Genomic DNA, 23,989 nt, shown 5'->3' on the forward strand with positions numbered 1-23,989 from the left:
TTTTTTGGTACAAGGAATTGAACCCGGGGTGCTTAACCATTGAGCCACATCCCCAGCCCTTTTTTATTTTTTATTTTATTTTTACTTATTTTTTTGTGGTGCTGGGCATTGAACCCAGGGCCTTGTGCTTCTGAGGCAGGCACTCTACCAACTGAGCCACATCCCCAGCCCTTTTTTATTTTTATTTTTTTATTTTTTATTTTTTGTGGTACTGGGGATCGAACCCAGGGACTTCCAACTGAGCTATCTCCCTAGCCCCCCTTTTTTATTTTTTGAGACGGTCTCGCTAAGTTGCTTAGAGCTTCATTAAGTTGCTGAGACTGGCTTTGAAATTGCAATCCTGCCTCACCCTCCTGAGCTGCTAGGATTACAGACATAAGCCACTATACCCAGCATGTTAAATTTTTATTTAAATTTATTCACACACACACACACCCAAAAAATTACTGGCTTAAAACAAACACTGTTTTATTTGCCCCTGTTTCTGGAGTCAATTTAGGCTGGTCTTGACTGGGGTCATACACATAGCTGGGGCCATCTGACTGATGTTCTGAGGTTGGAAGGTCTAAGATTTCTTCTGTCACAGGTCTCCAGGAGAATGGCCCAGGCTTCTTCACATGCAGCAGAAGAGTTCTAAGATGACAGTGGAAGCTGCAAGGCCTTTTGGTGCCAAGGTCAAAAGTTGCATGGCATGTCTTCCACCAGACTTTACTGGACAAAACAAATCATTACATCAACCCAGTGTCAAAAGGTAGAAAACAGATTCCATTTCTTGATGAGAGAAGCAGAAAAGTATTGGGACAGGATAGGAGAAATTACTGACATAGCAACCACCCAACAGATACAAGGTGTTACTAGGAACGTAAGGGAGAATCACGATTACAGTCACAGAAATCCATTTTGAAGTACTGTCACTGTTCAGTGAGAAATGAAAAAGCCTCACCCAAGGCATGCATAGGAAGGAACAGGAGAAATAAAGATATTTTAAGAAAGAAAATTCAAACAGGTGTGGTGGCACATGCCTGTAATCCTAGTGATTGGGAGGCTAAGGCAGGAGGATTCCAAACTCAAGACTAGACTCAGCAACTTAACAAGGCCCTAAGCAATTTAGTGAGACCCTGTTTCAAAATAAAAAATAAAAAGGGCTGAGAGTACAGTTCAGGGGTAAAGCAGCCCTGGGTTGAATCGCCAGTACACATAGAATTATTTATATACAATCTAACCTCCCCCAGGGTTTCTGTGAGGATAAGAAACAATGAAGTGGGGCTGGGGTTATGGCTCAGTGGTAGAGCACTTACTTGCCTATAATGTGTGAGGTACTGGGTTCCATCCTCAGCATCACATAAGATAAATAAATAATGGTATTGTGTCCGTCTACAACTAAAAAAAAAAAAAAAAAAAAAATGACGTATGTAAACTAATGCTCTCTCAGTGTGGGCCTGGCTAAGAAAAGTGTTCAGTACACAATAATACTTATTGTCACTGCTACTATTACTAATGAGGAGCCATCAGGGGCAACTACAATATCTGGATTGGGTAGCGACGTAGATGGTGTTAATATCTGAGTATCAAGAATGCAGATGGGAAGGGCAGACTGGCAGGGGAGAAAGTGATGATTGAACTGACTGGGGTGTGGGGGGAGGGGCTCTGCTTGTTTCCCCCCACCCAGTCCTGGGGACTGAACTCAAGAGTGCTTTACCACTGAGGTACACTCCCACCCACCTTTGCCTTTTTTTTTTTTTTTTTTTTTGTTGTTGTTTTTGTAGTTTCAGACAGGATCTTGTTAGCTGGACTCTAACTTGCAGTCCTCCTCCCTGAGCCTCCCAGGTCTCTGGGATTACAGGCAAGTGCCACTGTGTCCGGTTCTGCTTGTTCCCTTGTCTTCCACTAAAGGCAATGAAATCTTGAGATTCTTCTAATCCAAAAGTTTTTAACTAGGAGTTTATAGATGGGTTTTAGGTAGTACCAAACACCTGAAATTAAGTTTAAAACGCTATAGTAATTTTTATTTTTTCCCTAGAAGGGCCAAAGCTTTCAGTCTCTCAAACAGATTTGTGACCCAAAAAGTTGAAAACCACAGATCCAAATTATCTCTGCAGTATTAACCATGGCTGCCAAAACACCTGGTCCCCTCCTATAGTTGAGCTGTTGTATGTCACAGGGAAAGAAACTCATGAACAAGACTGCAGCAATGATCTTTTCTCTTGCTTTTCTCTCCTATACACTTGCTTACTTTCTCCTCCTCACTTTTCACACTCTTTCTTGCGTGCACCCTTTCTCTTTCCCTTCTCTTTTTCCTCTCATTTTCTCTCTTACCCTGCAGGGAGACACTCTGTTTGCTTAATAAACTCCCTTATGTGGAAAAAAAAAAAAAAAAAAAAAAAAGACTGCAGCAACATTGCTAATCTTCCAGGTTCTTTTTTTTTTTTTTTTTTAAAGAGGTAGATGGACGCAATACCTTTATTTTATTTATTTATTTTTATGTGGTGCTGTGGTTTCAACCCAGTGAGGATCCAACCCAGTACCTTACATATGCTAGGCAAGTGCTCCACCACTGAGCCACAACCCCAGTCCTCTTCCAGGTTCTTGATAAGGTTGCTTCCACAGCCCACATTAAGCCATATTTGACACTATTATACTCTGTGGCCTTGGTTTTCTACCCACTTCTTTTTGGAGGAACCTCAGGTATATAATGTTGAACTAATCATAATCCTTACTCATGCTTTTACCACTTTTATCACACAAAACTTACTTTCATGTATAGTGCTTTATTAAGTTTTTAATAATGTAATAAGCATCACGCATAAGAACTAAAACGTTGAAAATGACCTAATTTTATGTTCCCTCTGGCCTCATCCTATCACCTTACCTATGGGAACCACTATCCTCAATCCTATAGTGATAATTATTCTTTCCTTTTTACCATAATCTATTCATAATTTCATGGATAGAATAACCATGGATGGATTCATAGCTGAAAGGACTGCTGGGGAAGTGGTGGAAATTGTAGGAAGTAGACCCAGTTGAAAGGAGTGGGTCCTTAGGGTTGTACCATTGGGGACTGTACTTTGTCCCCAGTCCCTTCCCCTTTGTCTCTGCTTCCCAGCCTCCATGAGGTGAGCAGCTTTACTTCACCATACCCTTCCCACCACAATTCTCTGCACTTCAGGCCCAAAGCAATGGAGCCAGCTGACCTTGTACTGAAACTCCTGAATCCATGAGCCAAAATTAATATTTTCTCCTTTAAGTTGACTTTCCCAGGTATTTTGTCACAGTGATGGAAACTTGACTAATACACTATTTATTATATGATTCCATTTTTATATACAAAATTTCCCAATGTCAGGACTCTGAAAGGATTCACCAACCTTCATAGAACACAACCACCTAAGATTTTAATTTAAAGGCAAAGGACACAGGGCAGCAAGAGAAAGCCTGGGCAGGTAAGCATCAGAAATCTGAGAGACACACCTGTAATCCCAGTGGCTCCAAAGGCTGAGGCAGGAGGATCATAAGTTCAAAGCCAGCCTCAGCAACAGTTGAGTGAAGTCCTAAGCAACTTAGCAAGACCCTGTCTCAAAATAAAAAATAAAAACAGCTGGGGATGTGGCTCAGTGGTCCTTACTCACACATAAACTGCACTGAGAGGGGGTCTTTGGTTAAATCACCATGATGTGTGTGAGAAATTTTGGCTTTGAGAAAGCCCAAATCAGATGTGTCCAGGAAGGTTTTTGTGTTACTCTGACCATGGAACCTACCCAGATGGATATAACCAGTCAGAACAACTGCAAACTCTCAATTAAGAAAGTGATTCTGGGGAGTGACCAGAGGCAGGAGGATCACAAGTTCAAAGCCAGCCTCAGCAACAGTCAGGAGCTAAGCAACTGAGTGAGACCCTGTCTCTAAATAAAATACAAAATAGGGTTGGGGATGTGACTCAATGGTCAAGTGCCCCTGAGTTCAATCCCCAGTACCCATGCCCCAAAAGAAAATGAGTGCTGGGGATATAACTCAGTGGTAGTGTCCCTGGGTTTAATCCTCAGTACCACAAATCAATTAGAGGAGAGAATAAAACTGTTTTCCAAAGCAGTTCTCTACTTTTCTTATCTGAGTTGGTATGCCCCCAATTAGACTGTGATTACAGAAGAAGAGCTGTTCCTCTTGAACTATTACTGCTTAGTATTCAATTAGCACCAGACTAGACATCCAAGAGGCCAAGGGCCAAAACACAGGCATCAAAGGCCTCTCAACCTTAGCAAATACTAAGTACAAAGCAAATAGCAGGCAGGAACCATATGCATAAAAGCTGGTTAGGGTTGTACTCAGAGCACCAGCCAAGCTCCTGGAGTTCTATCTTCTTAGCTTCACTTGATTTGGAGTCCGAAAGATCTTCCAGGGCCTAGTTACAATGCAAATCCTAAGAAAGGAAAAGGCTTAAGCTCAGCTAAAGCCCTTCTCATCTGACACCTCTAACAGTCAAATAAGGATTAAGAAAAGCGTAAAGGACAAAAGGAGTGGCAGGAAGAGGTAGAAGAGGAATAAGGACAACAGGAAGAGTCAAGATATCTTCAGGTATTCTAAGTTATGCACCCTTTCTTGCACAAGGATCCATTTTTCAGAAAAAAAGAACCACAGCAAAAATTTAGTTAAAAAAAAAAATTTGCAGGTACCACAAGGAATTTTTTTTTTTTTTTTTTTTTGGGTGCTGGGGATCGAACCCAGGGCCTCGTGCTTACAAGGCAAGCACTCTACTGACTGAGCTATCTCCCCTACAAGGAATTTTTAATCTCCCTGCCACTAAAGGTTACCATTTTTTGGTTAATGTTACAAAAATGTAAATAGCATGCAGTCAGTAAATTATATAGTGTTTCCCCAAACACACATTGTATGAGGTAAAACTCTATGATGCTGGGGGAAGAGTTCTGAGGGATTTTGAGATAGGCCAAAGAGCAGGCACAGACTAGAAACACAGAATTCAGTCACAGACTAGAAACAAGAACAAAAAAACCTGGTACAAAAGAAAACAAAACATTAAGATGTTCTAAGGCACTCAGAAAGCAAAAGGAGGTGAGTTGTCATTCTGAAGGTTGTAGAGGATTGATTATCTCCCCCAATCCCAACTGCTACAGTTTTCACAGCTCCCTAGCTACCTGCCATACCAAAGCCCACAGAATACTTGCTGTTAAGAACTACACAAGAGGAGCTGGAGATGTAGCTCAGTTGGTAGAGTGCTTGCCTTGCAAGCATAAGGCCCTGGGTTCAATTCCCAGCACAGGAAAAAAAAAAAAAAAAACCCCACCCAAGAGTATGACATCCCTATGGCAGAAGCAGTTTCTCTACATTTGGGTAAAAGTGTTATTGGCTGCAGAAGGAATGGTTAGAATTACTCAGTTCAGGAGAGCTTTCTCAATGAGTAAGTAAGCAGATTATCATGCATTGGCTTAACATTTTTAGTTACTTGTTCCTTAAATTAGATCATGGGCCATATGGAAAAACTACAGAGGCTTGCTGGACTACCAAATGATTAGGTGCAACTCACCTCAAGTGTGAAAGGAGCTCTATAATCAGAGGCCAGGAACCACCAGTCTGAGGTCCTGAGCTTGGACACCATGGAGTTAGTGCTCAGCAGCTGCTGCTTGTACAAATGTAACTATAACAGTACTTGGACGTACATGAATCCCCTGACATAGCCCCAGCTCTATGGAACTTCAACAATTTTATTGGCTAAATGCTTCTTCACAAGTATACAGCTTACAGTGTAGGCTTTCTCATTGGTTTTTTTCCTTTTAACCTCCAAATGGGACAGGCACCGTTAGCATAAGCTTGGCAATAGGGAAGGGTTATAAGTGAGTTAGAGACCTGTTGATGCTTCACAATTGAGCAGCAGGACAAACTCCTACATCCTATTGCTTAAAACTGCAGAAAAAAATCAAGATGGAGACAGGATCCAGAGTGCATCTCTGCCACTAGTTTCAGTTTCCAATGCCTCCAACAGAGTACATCCTTTGTCTTCCTACTTCAGGGACAAGTGATGCTATGTCAGTCTACGCATTTTACAGAAGTACATAGGCCCAAAATTGGCCATAAGGTTTGGCATTACCAGCTCCCCAACCTGGCATGATGGGAAGAAACAGAATGTGTCCATGAAAAGCTTTCGGAAGTGAGATAGGTCTTCCACCTGAACCTCGATGCTATATTGATTGGCCAGAAGCTCAATGGTGCCTTGTACCACATACTCATTCTGTAAGTGTGAAAGAGAACAGGTGGAATAGACAACATAGCCTCCCGGTTTGGTGGCAAGGAGTCCAGCCCTGAAACCAGAAAGAGAAAGAAGCAATTTCTATTGAGCTTCCCAGCAATGGAAGAGCAACATAAACATCTGGAAACACATGTAGGGGAGTTCTAATAAATGATGGATAGCTGGATTGGAGAGATTCTGAAGTCCCCCTTCCATCATGATGTTTGAAAAGTCATTCTTTTTTTTTTTTTTTTTTTTTTTGAGCTTTAAGGAGTAGGATTTATTCAAGTGAGAAGAAACCAAGTTCCCACAGGGCAAGAGGGAACCAGAAAATGTTTGCCTGAAAAGTCTTTTTTTTAGGGGGGTGGGGAGGGTGGTAACCAGGGATTTAACCCAGGAGTACTTTACCCCTGAATCACTCCCCAACCCTTTTTATTTTTTGATTTTGAGATAGGATCTCACTAAATTGCTTAGGACCCTACTCAGTTGTTGAGTTTGGTCTCAAAAGTGCAATCCTCCTGCCTCAGCCTCTGGAGTTGCTGGGATTACAGGTGTGCACCACCATACCAGGCATGAAAAGTCATTCTTAAGGCATAGAGCAATCCAACCTTACTCCATTTCTCCACAGGATCTCATCTAAGAAGACTCTTAAAATGATTCCTTGAATCCTGACTCCAATTGTGGACTAAACCCTGATATTGGATATAGATCTAGTTAACCCTACAGAGTCTTGACCTCAGTATCTATTTTTCTTTATCTTAAAGAGACATGGGCTCAGCTGGGAGTGGTGGCACATGCCTACAACTCCAGCAACTCAGGAGGCTGAAGCAGGAGGATAACAAGTCTGAGCCTAGTCTCAGAAACTCAGTAAGACCCTGTCTCAAAATTTTAAAAAAGATAAAAAGGGTTGGTGATTTATCTCAGTGGTACAGCACCCCCACTTTCAATCCTCACACCACTAAATAAATAAAAAGATAAATAAAAATAAAGTTATGGAGTCTTGCAGTGCTACCCAGGCTAAAGTCCAGGCTGGCCCCAAATTCCTAGTGATTCTCCTGCCTCACTTTACTTTATTCCCAAGTAGATTGGTCTACAAAAGTGAGCCACCATGCTGTGCAGTACCTATTTTTCAAACATATGTGAGCTACCAGGACTGAGGGTAAAACAGCATGAAAAATCTACAGCCCACCCTTGCATGTATGTCCTTACCAGATAGAGAGAATTTTTATGTTTCAGAAATGGACCATTGCATGATGCCTGATTCCTCCCAGCAGTTCTCCAGACTTAAGACCTTTGTATGGGTGATGGTCTTGGAGAGAGCTTCCAGAACCCCAATCTCCCAAGTGAGCAGACTCCTAAAGCACTTTGGCACAAAATTCTGAGTTTTTATAAATCTGTCACTCACGCAAGAAGCTGCACCTGCAGCACAGGCAACATCTGTCGCTCCTTCTTCCTTGACCGTTGAAAAATGTTGTTCTCTTCTTCATGAAGGGAGTGGCGGTCTGTGGTACAGGGTACGTCCACTAGCACCTGCCAAACAAAAGAGTTGTTTTAGGCGCCTGGCCTAGAAGGTTTCATGGAATGTTCCCTCTGCCCATCCATCCAATGCAGAGGACCTGACCAACACTTCCCATTTTAACCTGGTAGACAATTGTGAAATAATGAGTGGGATGCCAAATGTGGTAGCATACATCTATAATCCCAGTGACTAAGAAGCCTGAGGCAGAAGGATTGCCAAGTTCAAGGCCAGCTTCAGCAATATAGCAAGGCAACTTAGTGAGATCCTATCTCAAAATAAAAAAAAGGGTTAGGGATGTGGCTCAGTAGGTAAATCCTTGGTCCCAAAAACAACAACAGGAGGCAAGAGTATTGTAAGTTCAAGGCCAGCCTTAGCAACTTAGCAAGAACATAAGCAACTAGTGAGACCATGCCTCAAAATAAAAAATAAAAAGGGTTGGGGATGTAGGAGGGATAGAGTGCTTAAAAATGTTGACCTGAATGTAGAACAGTGGTAACTATAGGTTGGGAAGATGGGAAGAGTGTTGGCTATGGATGATGGATAAAAGGAGGATGGATTTGATCAGTGCATATTGTATGCATGAACTGAAATAGCACACTGAATTCCACTAATCTGTACAATTAATATATTAATTATATAATAATTATATAATATTATTATATATTAATATAAAAAACTTAAAGATCAATAAGTAAAATCTTTTCAAAACCCAACAGCCAGCCAGGCATGGTGGCATACGCCTGTAATCCCAGCAGCTCAGGAGGTTGAGGCAGAAGCATCACAAGTTCAAAGTCAGTCTCAACAACTCAGCAAGGCCCTAAGCAACTTAGCAAGACCCTGTTTCAAATTTTAAAAAATAAAAAGGGCTGGGGATGTGACTTAGTGGTTAAGCAACCCTGGGTTCAATCCATGGTACCAAAAGAAAAAAGAAAAAAAATATATAAGACATGTAACAAAAATAACCACAAAAACAAAAGGAAACAAGCCTTTTAGAGTAAGTCAGCAGAAACAAAAACCAGTAGAATTAAACCCCAAACGCTTTTAATATTGGAATTATCTAATGTAAAATTAAAATATAAATCTCCTGGGCTGGGAATGTAGCTCATTAGTAGTGTACACAAGGTCCCAGGGCTCAATCCCCAGCACTGTTAAATAAACAAATAAAAATAAACCTTTCTATGTAAAAAAAAAAATTAAAAGCAAAAACAAAGAGCAAAGAACAGAGACCACACAGTGAAAGAAACACAGTAAATAAAGAGTAGCAAAGCACAGTGGCGCACACCTGTAATCATAGAAGCTTGGGAAGCTGAGGCAGAAGAATCATGAGTTCAAAGTCAGTCTCAGCAACTTACTGAGGTCCTAAGCAACTTAGCAAAACCCTGTCTCAAAATAAAAAAATAAAAAAAGGCTAGGGATGTGGCTCAGTGATTAAGCACTCCTGGGTTCAGTCCCTGATACCAAATAAATAAATGGTAAAATAATTTGAGACAGTTGAGACCAAATATTATCAGTGACATCAATTGCTTAAGTCAGCAATTAAAAGAATAGTTTATAGATTGTGTCCCAATGTGAAACCCAAGTCTACGTTGTACAGAAGAGATACAACTAAAAGAAATTGATACAACATTGGTAAATAATATGAAGGGATGAGAAAAGGTATAACTGAAATGCATATAAAAAGAAAGCTGTGGGAATTTCCACAACCCATAAAAGAAATAAGGTCTACACATTCTTTCTCTACTCCTTCTCAGTGTCCTAAGGAGGTAGTTATATTCTTGAATGAAAATGGCTGCAAGGTACAACTAAGGATGCTGGATTCCCAAGCCCTGGTGCAAAGAAACAGCTGAGTTATGTGATTTCAATAGGACTAGAAATCAGTGACAACATATTTGAACACTGTGATTCTAATATATTCCTGAAATTGCTTCAGTAGTGTCAACTGTGAAAAATGCTGACCACATCTAGACAAAAGAAGAAAGGAAAGGAAGTTGCACTAAGGAAATACTTAGAGGGGGCAAACATCTAGGGGGACTGAGGCAGAAGGATCCCAAGTTCAAGGCAGCCTTAGCAACACAGTAAGGCCCTAAGCAACTTAGCAATATGGCTAAGGCATCTCTATTGGTCCTGCCCAATGTGTATCATTGTCAAATTTTAGGATGGTGCTCCAGTTGAATCTAAGCCCCAAATATGTATCTTATAAATACACAACTTCTTTTACAGGAAGACAGAAATCTATTCAAATATATATTTTTTTCTTGTACTGGGGATTGAACCCAGGGGCACTTTACCACTGACCTCCATCTCCAGTCCCTTTTATTTTATTTTTCATTCTGATAGGGACTCACTTAGTAGCTGAGGCTGGCTTAGAGTTTAAGATCCTCCAGACTCAGTCTCCCGAGTTACTGAGACTTCAAGTGTGCAACACTATGCCCACCTAAACATTTTCTTATTTGAAACTGAACACAGAAGAGAGAGGTAGAAGGAGGAGAGATGGAGGCAAGCTCTGAGTAGAGGGCAAGGGCGAATGTCTTGTCATGAACACTGAAAGCTCTGAGGTCCTGTCCTCTCTCCAGTTGATGGACAAGTACAGGTAGGGAAGGGATGGAGTTGCCAGAATGTGTGGAGCCCTGAGCTTTCTTTGCATTCTTCTTTGCATCTAAAGTGCTTAACACATTCCTACCAAAGAGTAGATTGCACACAACTATTTCTTCAACAAATAATCAATGAAGACATCTTTCAGACATCAATGAAGCACCATTAGGTGAAATGGGAGGAAGTTCATTCTATATTGTTTCAAAAGGTATAGCTAGAATTAATAAATGGAAATCAAATAATGACAAACATTGTGATAGGCCATGCACAGTGGCACGTGTTTATAATCCCAGTGGCTTGGGAGGCTGAGGCAGGAAGATCTCAAATTCAAAGTCAGCCTCAGGCTAGATCTCAAATTCAAAGTCAGCCAGCTTCAGCAATGGTGAAGTGCTAAACAACTCAGTGAGACCCTGTCATATAGATTCTTATTTAATTTCCACCAATGGGACAGATACTACTATTAACCTTGTTTTACAGATGAAGAAGCTAAAGCTTAGATGAAAGGTTAATTCACACACACACACACACACACACACACACACACACACACAAATAATCTGGCTGGTAAAAGACAGAGCCAGGATTCCAATCCAAGAAGTCAAGATCCAAGATCCTTGCCCTTATCCATAGGCACATAATCTACAGATTTTAATTCCATAAGAGGAAGAACTTCTAACATCAGAGGTGTTCAGAACCAGAATCTGAGTGAAATCCTGTCAATGGAAGTCGCAAGCATAGGCTGAATAATGATGAGATCTACTACCTGCCTAATCTTCATGACCACGTATTGATTGTACTAAATGCTGTCCCTGGATATTCTCACTGAATCTTTATAATAATCCCATGTGGTATGATTACCCGCTTGCACAAATGAAGAGGTTAAGGCTGAGACTGTAGCTCAGCAATAGAGTACATGTCCAAGTCCCTGTATTCCATCCTCAACAATGGGGGGAAAATGAAGAGATGAGGTTGAAGTTCAGAAAGATCAGTTTGTTTGAGGTAGGTAAATGACAGCCCTTTAATACAGAAACTGGTTAGGCTGACAGCAGAATTCTCTCCACTGTTCTGCTGCCTTCAGGTCAAAAAAGCTGAATAAGGGATTCTAAGTAGGCAAGAAGCATGTCTCTCAAGCCTACCCAAGATTCTATAAGTCTTGGTCTTGTTAAAGAGTGGTTGAGGGCTGGGAAGATAGCTCAGTTGGTAGAGTGCTTGCCTTGCAAACACAAAGCCATGGGTTCGATCCCCAGCACCGCAAAAAAAAAAAAAAAAAAAAAAAAAAAAGAGTGGTTGAGGCTGGATAGGAATAACTAGACAGATTTGTCAGATGACAACATAGGGACAATCGCTATATATTTTTTATCTTTTTAGAAATATCTTTTATTTTTTTAATTTTTTTTAGTTGTAGATTAACATAATACCTTTATTTTTGCTTTTTTCTTTTTTTTTTTGTGGTGCTAGGGATTGAACCCAGGACCTTGTGCTTGTAGGTAAGCACTCTACCAACTGAGCTATATCTCCAGTCCTTACCTTTATTTTTATTTATTTTTATGTGGTACTGAGGACTGAACCCAGTGCTTCACACATGCTAGGCAAGCACTCTACCACTAAGTTACAGCCCCAGTCCCGGAAGTATATATTTTAAATAAATATTTTTAGAGAATACTAATTTAAAGAAAATGAATAACTTAAAAATATGAAAATACTTTCATTATTAGGAAAATGTAAATTAGATACTATTTGTATGGCAAAAAAACAAAATTTGAGAGAACCAATGTTGGCAGGTTGTAGGACAATGGTAGTCATTCATTGCCAGCGTGAGTGAAATTGGTTTAACCTCCAAAGAGTAATTTACTTCAAAAACATAAATAAAAATGTGCCACAGATGTAGCTTAATGGTAGAACTCTTGCCGAGCATGCATGAGATCCCAAGTTTGATTTCCAGCACCACAAAAACAAAAACTAAACTAAAAAGGATTAAACCCAAGATATAATATTATATTTAAAAAAAGGTCAGAATAATGAGTAACCAATTCCCATCTTTTTTTTAATATACACACCTTTTTTTTTTTTTTTTTTGGTGATAGAGGGGAATTGATTTAACACTCTACCACTGGACTATATTCCCAGACCTTTTTTTTTTTTTTTTTTTTGGGTACAAGGGATTCAACCCAGGGTTGCTTAGCCAATGAGCCACATCCCCAGCCCTTTTAATATTTTATTTAGAGACAGGTCTTGCGGAGTTGCTCAGGAACTCAGTAAGTTGCCAAGGCTAGCTTGGAACTCACGTCCTGCCTCAGCCTCCTGAGCCACTGGGATTACAGGTGTGCACCACAGTGCCCGCTTCCCAACCATTTTTCTATTTTTAAGTTTACCAAGCTGGCCTTGAATTTGCAATCAGCTTCCCAAGTGGCTGGAATTACAGGCACATGCATTCACACTAAAAATGATACACTTTAAAGGATATAGAGAAAAATAGAAACGATCGTTATCTTTAGGGAAGTAGACTGCTGAGTACCGAGTACAGGTATAAGAAACTTACTTTTTACTGGGTACCCTCTTGTGGTTTCTCAATTTTATACCATGTGCTGTATTAATATTCAGAAATAAACAAAATGAACTCATGCATACTTATCTTCATGAGGTTTCTGAGCACCAAGTGACTTGAGAAATAAATTAAGTCTAACAACCTTTTTCCCTATTTGGTTAGGCTCAAGTTATTTTTGATCCCAATGCTAATGAACATAGTAGCATATCATCTAAGCTGAACACATTAGTGCAGATGACTTTTTCCCCAAAATTACCCATGGAGAACGGAACAGGTCTAGAAACAGCCCTACATGCCTAAATAGAGAGGTTGGATCCTACCCATTCAAGATCTGAGATCTTACCAATTCAGGCTCAATAGATATCCTAAATCAGGAATTACTTACCCGGTCATAGGTGTCCCCCTCCAGTTCTCCCCACTTCCTGCCATCCCATGAAGTGACTCGAATTCGATTTCCTTCCCTGATATCTCGAGGCACGTAGCTGTGAAGGACCTTCTGCAGTCTGTCCATTCGGGAAGTAGAGAGATCATTGGCGGCGAGGTGGCCTGTAAAAATAAACTCCAGTTGGATGCAGTGGCACAAGCATGTCATCCCAGCAACTCGGGAGACTGGGGCAAATGAATCACAAGCTCAAGGTCAGCCTTAGCAATTTAGCAAGGCCCTCAGCAACTTAGCAAGACACTGTCTCAAAATGAAATATAAAAAGGGCTAGGGATGTGGCTCAGTGGTTGAGCACCACTGGGTTCAATTCCCAAAACTAAAAAATTAAAAATAATAATAAAAAGTAAAAAGGACTGGTGATGTAGCTCAGTGGTAAAACACCCCTGGGTGCAATCTTCACTGTCACAAAATTAAAAAAAGGAAAGAAACCTCAGAGTCCATGGCCCAACAAAACATCCTAATAGAGGTACTGATGTACAATCAAACCAATTCTCAGGTAGTCAGTCAATGCAGACCAGAAACAAGTACAACATGTACATGTTATGTACATGACACCAAATTAGTCATTCTGGAGTGGGGGATGCAAGGGCAAACACATACATGGGCCAGAAAGATTGAGTAAATAAGTAAATAAATAAAGCAGACTAAGTGAAACTAATCTTCCTTCCTCTCTCTTTCTCATTTAGGAGACAATAAGCACATAAAGCCTGGGGAAGGGGCTGGGGGTGTAGATCAGTGGTAGAGTGCTTGCCTCTATGTGAGGCCCTGGGTTCAATCCTCAGCACCACATGAATAAATAAAGGTATTATGTCCATCTACAACTAAAAATATTTTAAAAAATAAAAATAAAAAAGCCTGGGGAAGAGTAATATATGAAGATATAAATGGAGCTGTGGCCAGTTCTTATTGTTTTAGCAGGCTAGCCAAGGAAATGAATGAGGCTTAATCTTAGAAAGTAAACAGATATAGAGGGGTGAAAGTGTCATGTGATCAATTTATCAGAGCCCCGCTTTAATTTGCCTTCAGAGGCCTGGCTCAGCAATCTTTCCTGACCTACTGACAGAGAAAGGGAGGAAATAATTGCAAACAGAAAACTACAAATACTTAGCAAATCAGTACTATCCCTGCTCTGACACTGAAACAAGAAAGTTTAACATATTCAATGTGCTCTAACCACGTGAGGTAGGGTGCCCTCTCTGCCCAACACCAGTTCCCTCACTTACGGCAACAGCCAGTCTGAAGCAATGCCAGTGTCTTTCCTCCAGGGGCTGCACACAGGTCAAGAACAACGTCCCCGGGTTGCAGGTCAAGAGCCAGGACAGGCAGCAAGGAGGCAGCATCCATCAGGTAGTAGTCCATGACACCCAGACTGCCAAGTCTGGAAGAAAGGAGACTACCTTATTGTCAAATTCCAAATTAGGATACCTACTGATCCTAATCCATGCCCTCAGGGGCCACTGAGCTCCATTCAGCAAAAAACTAATTTTTCAAGCCCACCCTCACTTATTCATCTGCATAGTATTCAAAGCAATCCTTTTAAAACAGATCAATTCACTCTAATCTAGCCATGCTAGCCACCCCGGTATCCCTTAAATAAGCCACAAATGCTCCCATCTCAGGCTTTTGGAATTGTTGTGCTTTCTGCCTATAAAACTTTTCCTTCAAATATCCCTGATGCACTTCCTCACTTCTTTCAGGTCTCTCCTCAAAAGTTACTCATGGATCCAAGTACTGTGGTGCATACTGGTAAACCCAGTTAGTTACTCAAGAGGCTGAGGCAGGAGGATTCCAAGTTCAAGGCCAGCCTTGGCAACTCAGTGAGGTCCTGTCCCAAAATAAAACATAAAAATGGCTGATGGTATAGCTCAGTGATAGAGTGCTTGCCTAGCATTCAGAAGGCCCTGGTTTCAATTCCCAGTGCCCCGTTCCAACCCCACACACACAAAGTTACCTCACTGGAGGCACTGCCATTCCTTGACTATTTCATCTAAAATAATAGTCCTTTATTCCCATCATCTTCTATGTCTTTAGTCTGCATTATTTTTCTTTAAAACACTTATTTACTTTATATGTATGTGTGTACTTCCTTTCCCTATTTCACCCTAGTAGAATGTTAGCTCCATGCAGGCAAAGGATTGTCTGCTTTGTTCACTGTAATAGCTCCAATATCTCACTTCTCCCAAAGTGTCCTTCCTGAATAGAAGTCTCTGGAATGGGTGCCAAGCACCTCAAGTGACTTAGGAGACCAAACAGTCCTTACTCCATGGCTCTGCTTAAAGCCAATGCCTCAGAATTGATCTCAAATCCTGGCTTAAGCTATCCCCCCCTCACAGTAACTAAAATCTTCCTGAGCATAATTTTGATGAGAATACCATCAACAGTGAGGTACTATTAATGAGTGCTATATCACAGGGCACTATGCTAGGTGCTTACTATGTATAATTGCATTTAATTGCTCACCACAACCCAATAACACAGGTAAACATGGATTCCAAAGTCAGACTGCCTGGATCTCAAACTCAGCCCAGTTGCTCATTAGTTGTGTGACTGAGCAAACTACTCAAGTTCTCTGTACCTTAGTTTTTCCCATCTGCAATAAAGTACCTGCCAGATAGGGTTATTATAAGAATTAAAGGAAGTAAAATAAATCAAGAGCTTAGAGATGGATACTCTGGCACATGCCTTTAATCCCAGCAACTCAAGAGGCTGAGGTAGGAGGATCACAGGTCAAGACCAGTCTCAGCAATTTCACAAGACCCTGTCTCAAAAAAAAAAAAAACACAACCAAAAAAAAAAAAAAAAACTTAGAAAAGTGGCCAGCACCTAATAAGCTGGAGTGTTAGCTAGTACTACAACTGTTTTCCAGATAAGGAAACCAAGGCTCAGTTATCCAAGGCCACATATCTAATAAGTGGTAAAGGCAGGCTCCAAATCTAAGTTTGTCTGACTCCAAAGTCCATGCTTATGCATTACTACCTGCGTTAGTCAATGGTTTATCACTATAACCAAAATACCTGACAAGAACAACTTAAAGGAGAAGTTTATCTTGGCTTATGGTTTTAGAGGCTTCATGGTGGGTCAACTTTACTACTTTTGGGTCATCATGGCGAGGCAGCACATCATGACCAAAGTGTGTGGCACAGAAGCACTACTCTGTTTAAGGAAATCAGGAAACAGAAAGGGCACCAAGAAGTAATGAACTATCCAAGGCTCACCCCAGCAACCCATCTCCACTAGTCATGCCCCCACCTGCCTACAGCTACCACCCAGTCACTCCATTCAAATTAGAATGGGTTGATTAAGTTATAGTTCTCATAATGCAATCATTTTACCTCTGAATTTCTGCATTAACACAGGAGTTTTTGGGGGGACACCTTATATCCAAACCATAACACTACTTTTTGCATGCTCAGACACCCTTTTTGGTGGTTCTCTAGAACAAATCTTAGCAATTTACAGCAATATGTATTAAAGAGAATATGGCCCAAAGCCATTCAGCCCTGGCAATCTCAACTATTGGTCAGCAACCCTGAGCCACTAGAAAAATCCCTTTCCCTTTCCCTGAGTATGTAAGCTCCTGGCAGTCAAGGTTCTCACACACATCCCTCCATATAAACTTGTCCAGTCTCACTGTTCATTCCTATCAAGCATACAGCCTTCTCTCTAGCCAGTAGCAAGGACGACTGCTAATTTATATCTCCATTTATATCCTTGACCTTCTTCAATCTGCTTTCAATGTTGCAGCCAGAGTAATATTTTAAAATTTCAAATCTGGTCATGTCATTCCCCAGATTAAAATCTTTAGGGCTTCCTCTTAGAAAAAAAGTCCAGAATTTCATATGATCTGTAAGATTTTCATAATCTGACTTCTGCCTTCTTTTATAGCCTCATATTTCACCTCTCACCCCAATCTTCAGGTCTTATCTTAAATTTTACTTCCTCAGAAAATACTGGGTTAGATCTCTTAATTACAGGACCTGATGGTATTTTTTGTGGGGGGAAGAGGGAGCAGGACTGGGGATCAAACCCAGGGGTGCTCTACCAGATATTTTATTTTGAAAAAGGGTCTAAGTTAACCAGACTGGCCTCAAACTTGAAATACTTCTGCCTCAGGCTTCCAAGTAGCTAGTATTATAGGTATGTGCCACCATGTCCAGTGTAAATTATTTGTTTTGGTTTTGGTACTGGGGATTAAACCCAGAGACATTTTATCACTAGGTGTAACCCAGTCCATTGTTGCTTAGGTTGGTCTTGAACTTGCAATCCTCCTGCCTCAGCCTCTGGAGTCACTGGGATTACAAGCATGCTCCACCATGCGCAGCATAGTTTGTTTTTGTTTTTTTTTGGCGGGGGAGCGGTACCGGGGATTGAATTCAGGGGCACTCAACCACTGAGTCACATCCCCAGTCTATTTGGTATTTTACTTAGAGACAGGAGTCTCACCGAGTTGCTTAGCACCTCACTTTTGCTGAAGGTGGCTTTGAACTCGTGAACCTCTTCTTTCTCAGCCTCCCAAACCACTGGGATTACAGGTGTGTGCCACCATGCCTGGCATGGGTTTTTTTTTTAATAGTTGTCTTCCTTGATAGCCTGGAAGCTCCCTGAGGGTTTGTGTACTAGTAACCAAGGCACTTAAATGCCTGGCATTTAGTAGACAATAAATATTTATTGAATTAATGAATCAATCTTTCAATTTCCAAATCCTATAACATTGAGCTCTCCTTTTCTCAATTTCTTTTTCTTTTTTTTTTTTTTTTTTTTTTTGCGGTGCTGGGGATCGAACCCAGGGCCTTGTGCTTGCAAGGCAAGCACTCTACCGACTGAGCTATCTCCCCAGCCCTCAATTTCTAACATACAAGTCAGAACTTGATTCTGGAATCTTTTCTCATTCAACTTCATACATACGAGCACTGGATCAAGTGACTAAATTTTTTCTTTTTCCAGCCAGAGTCAATTTCTTAGGAAAGTCCACTTCCTCTCTGGTACCTAAGATTATTTGTCCTAATTACTCTGGAGGGTGGCTGTGAGGGCAAAATGGGGAAAAATAGCTGTGAATAACAAGTATTTTAATTGGACAAGGTGCAGTGAATGCTTGTGGTTATGTCCTATGGAAGGCAGTAGAGCAGGTTATGGGGTCAGATTATCTGGGTCTACATACTAACTGTACCAAAGAACCTAAAGCAAGTAACTAACTTAATTCCTCTGCACCTCAGTTTCCTCAAATGTAAAAGAGGAATAAAAATATTACCTATTTCATCAGGCTGTTGACAGAACAAAATGGAATAACATTATGGATAGCAATTAGCACACCAGAAAATTAGCAATATTATGATCCTTATCACAGAGGGCAGGAGCTGGGAACCTTCATTCTACTTCGGATAGGGACTCAGGGTAATCCCAGCCATGGCTCCAGATCTTACCTGGCTGAAGGGAAGCAGCTGACATCCCCTCTGGCAAAAGTGAAGCATCGAAGGTTTGGACTGCAGGCTGAGGATGAGTTTGCAGAGAGGCCACTCTCAGGCTCCAATTTCCAGCGGGAGATGGCATCATTCACAAAGTCCCTGGCACTCAGCTGCTCCAGCTTAGCACTCACATGATCCCAAGCAGCAAAATTATTGACAAGTGCACCATACTTCTGCTCTGAGAGGAGACTTACACGAATCGATGGCCAAAGATCCCCAAACTGCACACTGTAGGTCATGTCAAAATTCTGCAGAGCCAGCTGGCTGGCAGGGAATTTGGGCTCTGTTGCTGCCTAAAAGAGAAAGGGCAGTCTTCTCAGTCTTGCCTTTATCCCCTACTGTCTTGATCTCACTAGTATCTCAGAGCCCAGGGGCAAACTTAGATCCAGCTAGTACCCACTCCCACCTTTGCATTCGGCCTCTGCCTAACAAAGAAGTATGGGAGAAAAAGTAGTGAGGATCTGGCCTTCCTATCTCAGGACTGTTAAAGGAAGCAAAGGAAGCTCTACCTCTCACCATGTGTGGGTCTTTTTTGTTGTTGTTCTGAGGATTGAATCCAGGGGTGCTTAATCACTGAGCCAACCTTCTACTGGCTCTGCTCAAGAGTCCTCTCTTGAGTGCCCATTCTCTTGAATTCCTTTGACACCAGACCTGCCCCCCATTTCCACCTGCAGTGGTGGGGATTGAAACCAGGGCATTCAGCATGCCAGGCAAGTGCTCTAAAGTTGAGCTTCACCCCAGCCACAAAATAATAAAAATTAAAAAAATAAAACTTATAAACTTATTTCTAGAATTTTCCACTTAAGATCTTCAGACCATGGTTGACTGGTTACCTGAAATTATGAAAAGCAAAGCCATGGATTAGAGGCAACAACTGTATTCATTTCTGGAAGAAACTATGGTGGAAAGCTTTGGGTTTAAAACAAGACATTCTTCCTCTAAAGAGCCTTCTATTTCCCAAAGTCTGTTATGTCTACTAGCTTATGTGTATACAACAACAGTAGTTCTATAGAAAGTACAAAAATAATAACTACAAAATTGATGGAAAGAGTAACTTACCTAAGTATGTCTGGCACCATAATGCTCTGAACCATAGTGTTGAGGGTTATTTTGGGAAAGTTCCCAGACCCTAGGGAGGTGTGGATAAAGAGAGTTCACGGAACCTTGAGGTATGAATCAAGACAGAGACTTCTAGGATGACTGCTATGGGGACAGCAGTGAGGGACATGAGTCAGGTTTTGAAGAAAATAAAGGTGGATTAAAAAGGGAAATGAAGACTTCAGATGAAAAGTCCACAAATTGGTCCTGGTTGCAGCAGATGGGATATTTGTTATCACTGGAAGTCTTGTTAACAGTCTTGCTCTGGCCTAGATATTTTGGTCTGGTCAGAACTTTTGCTCTGGTCCTTATTTTTTGTTAGTGCGGGGACTCTTGCTCCGACCCTGACCTTTCTTCTGATGGGGACTCTTGCTCCGACCCTGACCTTTCTTCTGATGGGGACTCTTGCTCTGGCCCTGACCTTTGCCACCACGGGGACTCTTGCTTGGCTTCCGACTTCGACCACGGTGAGAAGTCTTGCTCTGTTCCTGACTAGTGTCAACCTGGGTACTCTCACTCTGGTCCTCAGTTTTATCTTGGTGAATACTACCACTTCGGCTCTGACTTCTGCTATGGTGTGGACTCTTGCTCTGGCTTCGACTTCTGCTATGGTGCCGACTCGAGCTCTGGCTCCCACTTTCACTATGCGGACTCTTGCTGTGGCTCTGAATTTTTCTTTGGGTGACAGTCCTGTTGTGGTTCTCATTACTATGACATTCACTGGTAACAATGGTTGAACTACAGCTGGGATCAGTGCTACAAGTAGAGCTCTTGCATGAAGGCAAAGGGCAGCTGTAGGGGATCCGGAATGGCACTTTGCAGGGGCCTTGGGAGGCCACAGAGTAGGTATGAAAGCCACAGGGGATAGCATCAGGGCAGGGCCGAGCTCGGGGGATAATGGGTAAAGACTGGGGGTTAAAGGGTGTTCTCAGAGGGATAAAAGAATAGATATGGGTAGAACAAGGAGGCACCACAGGCTTGCAGTGGAGTACGGGTGGACCCCTGGGAATGCCACAAGTGCCACAGGGAGGCATTGTAGTGCGATTGAGGGAACCAGGAAGTTGGCAGGGATGGGAGGTGGTGGGAACCACAGAGTATAGATGGGTATTGCAGGGGGCTACCACAGGAGGTCCATGGGGACTACTCTTGGGATAACTACTGGGTATGAGAGGATCACAAGGAAGGCAAAGGGGAAGGGAAGTAGGGACAACAGTTTTGATGATTCCAGGGCAAACAGTGGGTAAGGCAGTCCCCGGGGGAAGTTCCTTCCGGCAGGAATTTAAAGGAGTTGTGACAGATGGCTCCACAGGAGGACCTGAGAGGCGGGAGGAAGGCAGAGGAGAGGCGCTAGCCTCAGGGGGCTTGGGATGGCCAGAAGTGTGCTGGGGAGTGTTAACTAGGGAGCGACACTTGTGTAGAACACGCTGCTGTCTTAACTCTGAGAATTTGGGGGACTTCATTTGTGGGGAAACTGGGGCAGGGAGAGGAGGTTCATTATAGCTTCTGCGGGAGGCTGACTGGGGTGGAGCTATAAACTGGTTGCCCAAGAGTGAAGAACAATAGAGGCCAGAATAGGTACACTGGGGAAGAGATGATTCTAGAGGACAGGGAGGACCAGAAATCACAGTACCTGGGGTTACAAAGAGGTAAGAGCTCTGGTCAGTCTCCCAGGAGAGAAGGGACTCAAAGCAAGGCTTCCTGGGAACCTGAGACTGAGGTGAGCAAGGAGAACCCTTACTCTCAGAGGGTAGGCTTACGACACAGTAAGGGCTCCCAGGGGAAGATATATGTGCCTCTGAGGGAAGATGGGAGTAATGAAAAGAGCCCTCCTGAGGTGAGTTAGGAGAGCCAGACGTGCCTGCTTGAGAAGAAAGTGGGCAGCCACAATTTTTCCCAGTAGGCTGGTCAAGTTGTGGTTTGGGGTCACAAGAATCTTGAAGCTTAAAGTGGCCCTGGTAAAGGGTGCCAGTAGCTGGGGAAGATGCTGGGGAAAGAGGAGGATCATTATAACTTCTCCCTGAGGACCAGTGAGAAAGGAGAGGAGAAGTCACGGTCCCAATTTCCAAAACCTTATGAGAAATAATTGGGGAAAATACAGGTCTAGTTTCCATGGGCCGATGAGCAAGGGGAGGTGAAATTATGAGGCCAGTTCCTGGGGGTCTATGAGTAAGAGGAGGTGATATCACCGGGCAAGTTCCCTGGGAACCCTGAATGAGGGGTGGTGAAAACAGGGAGCCAGTTTCTAAGCAAATGTGAGTAAGTTGAGGAGAGGTCACCGGGCTGGTTCCGGGGGCCTGATGAGTGACAGGAGAGGTCATGGGACTGCAGCAACACAGGTAAGGGTGCTGGTCAAAGTAAGGACTTGGAGGACAAGGATGCTGCTTTCTTGGGGGATTGATCCAGCCGCAAAAAGTGCTCCGCTGACGGACAGAGGGTGACTCTAGAAAGCTGAACCGGTCACAACAAGGGTTCGGAGATGAACTAGAGAGTCTGGGCCCGTGGCAGTGGGATCTTCCAGGAAGTTGGGGAGAACAGGGTTCAAAAGAACATCTCTCCTGTGGGGGTGGGGAGGGAGGTGGTGGGGTCGGGGAAGGGATCTGAGGAGGTAAGCAGGGGGATATGCCGGTGAGGCAAGAGCAAGGGTCTCTGGGGTGAGGGGGGTCGTTGCACCTTTTGCCTGCATTTGGGGAAAGGCCCGTAGTTTGGGTATGGTGGTCGTTGTAACCTGTCCTGGATGCCAGAGGCAGCTCAAGGCTGAGGATGGGGCTCAATCTTTTCCCGCAGGGCGACGGACACCCAGGAGGAAGGGGGTAATCGTTATTACGTTTTTCGAGGGGTGCGGTCAACCCGGTTGAAAGTTCAATAAGGAAAGGAGCAGAAGAGGTCATGGGGGGAGAGGGGAGAAAAAGAGGGAGGAAGGGGTGAGGGATAGAGGGAGGAAGGGGGAGGGGAGGAGGGAGTAGTGCGGGCCAAGGGAAAGGTAAGCACCTGGAGAGAAAAGATGGTGACATAACGGAAAGAATGAGGGCGGAGGTGATGACGTAACTTAGAGAGGCGGAGTCAGGACACTACTACGTTAACTGGAAAAGGAGTCGAAGACTTGTGACGAATAAAAGGCAGACGGGGGCGTGACGTCATAGACGTGAGGCGGTGACGCTACCTGAGGGGTGGAGAGAGAGGGCGAGGGGTTCTGATGAGGCTGGAGTATCGAATTCAACTGAGGTGTGTGAGAAATGCAAGGGCTGGAGGAGCTTCCCCACCGCACTCCCGCCCAGACCTTACCCACTTCTTCTTATGTCGATGTCTTCGCTGGACCGGCGCGAAGTCCATTTGTTTCAGCAGCTGCCGAACACACTTCACTATTGGTGCAGCCATGTCAGCGTGCGTCACCTGGTAAATCCGACCGGAACCGCAGCTGCAGTTCCCCGGGTTCCGGGGAAGTAGTGTGCGCTACTTTGAAGGGCAGGGGAAGGAAACCGGGAGGGAATAAGGTCTCGGGCTCACGCCCAGGGCTCCGCCCACCCCTATATGCCACCGAAAAATCGCGCTAGGCCAGAGACGTCCCGGAAAAGGAGCAACCTGGCACCCGCAATGTTGGCTCCTTCTGGATCCTTGGAGCAGTGCTAAAGACTCGGAAAGGGCCCTTAACCCATTTAGAGGATCAGAGAGAACTGGGAGTTGGTGATTGAGTATTGGAGTTACTAGGGGGGAAAAGGCGCAGAAAGGAGCTGGGAGCAAAACCGTGGATTAGGGGGAACTACTCTATTTCCAGAGACTCTGGAACGTATTTGCTTTCTGGATCTTCACAGAAAAAGTGTTGCTGACCTCTCGTGTCTTCTCTCTCTCTCTCTTTCTCTCTCTCTTTCTTTTTAATACCACGGATTGAATCCAAGGGCACTTAACCACTGAACCACATCCCCAACCATTTTTATTTCTTTTTTTGAGACAGGGTCCTGCGAAATTGCTGAGGGTGGCTTTGAACTTGCAATCCTCCTGTTTCAGCTTCCCTAGTCACTGGGATTACCCGTAGTCCTATAATTTTTTTTTTTTTTTACTTTATTATTTCTTTCTGTATTAGTTTTGGTTTGTTTGG

At 42.9% G+C, this 23,989-nt stretch overlaps 1 protein-coding gene across 8 annotated transcripts; it reads right to left on the reverse strand.

Moving 5' to 3' along the window:
* Positions 1 to 354: 354 nt before the first annotated feature.
* Nsun4 (NOP2/Sun RNA methyltransferase 4) lies at positions 355 to 23,300 on the reverse strand. 8 transcript variants are annotated; one of them, XR_007103962.1, is made up of 7 exons: positions 23,179 to 23,300; positions 18,757 to 19,091; positions 14,560 to 14,714; positions 13,280 to 13,440; positions 7,644 to 7,768; positions 5,540 to 6,311; positions 579 to 711 (listed from the first exon to the last, which is right to left on the reverse strand). XR_007103962.1 is itself a non-coding variant. In XM_047517736.1 (7 exons), exons 1-7 carry the CDS (start codon positions 23,269 to 23,271, stop codon positions 709 to 711), a joined length of 972 nt encoding a protein of 323 aa, XP_047373692.1. In that variant the 5' UTR covers positions 23,272 to 23,300; the 3' UTR covers positions 582 to 708. The 8 variants fall into 8 exon arrangements, 6 of the variants coding, with proteins under 6 accessions (XP_047373664.1, XP_047373692.1, XP_047373686.1 ...); XM_047517736.1 differs by lacking the exon at positions 5,540 to 6,311 and adding an exon at positions 3,472 to 3,571 and having other exon boundaries at positions 582 to 711; XR_007103963.1 differs by lacking the exon at positions 579 to 711 and adding an exon at positions 3,553 to 3,571.
* Between the last annotated feature and the right edge of the window lie 689 nt (positions 23,301 to 23,989).

Source organism: Sciurus carolinensis, chromosome 1, assembly GCF_902686445.1.
Source record: "Sciurus carolinensis chromosome 1, mSciCar1.2, whole genome shotgun sequence".
NCBI classification, from domain to species: domain Eukaryota; kingdom Metazoa; phylum Chordata; class Mammalia; order Rodentia; family Sciuridae; genus Sciurus; species Sciurus carolinensis.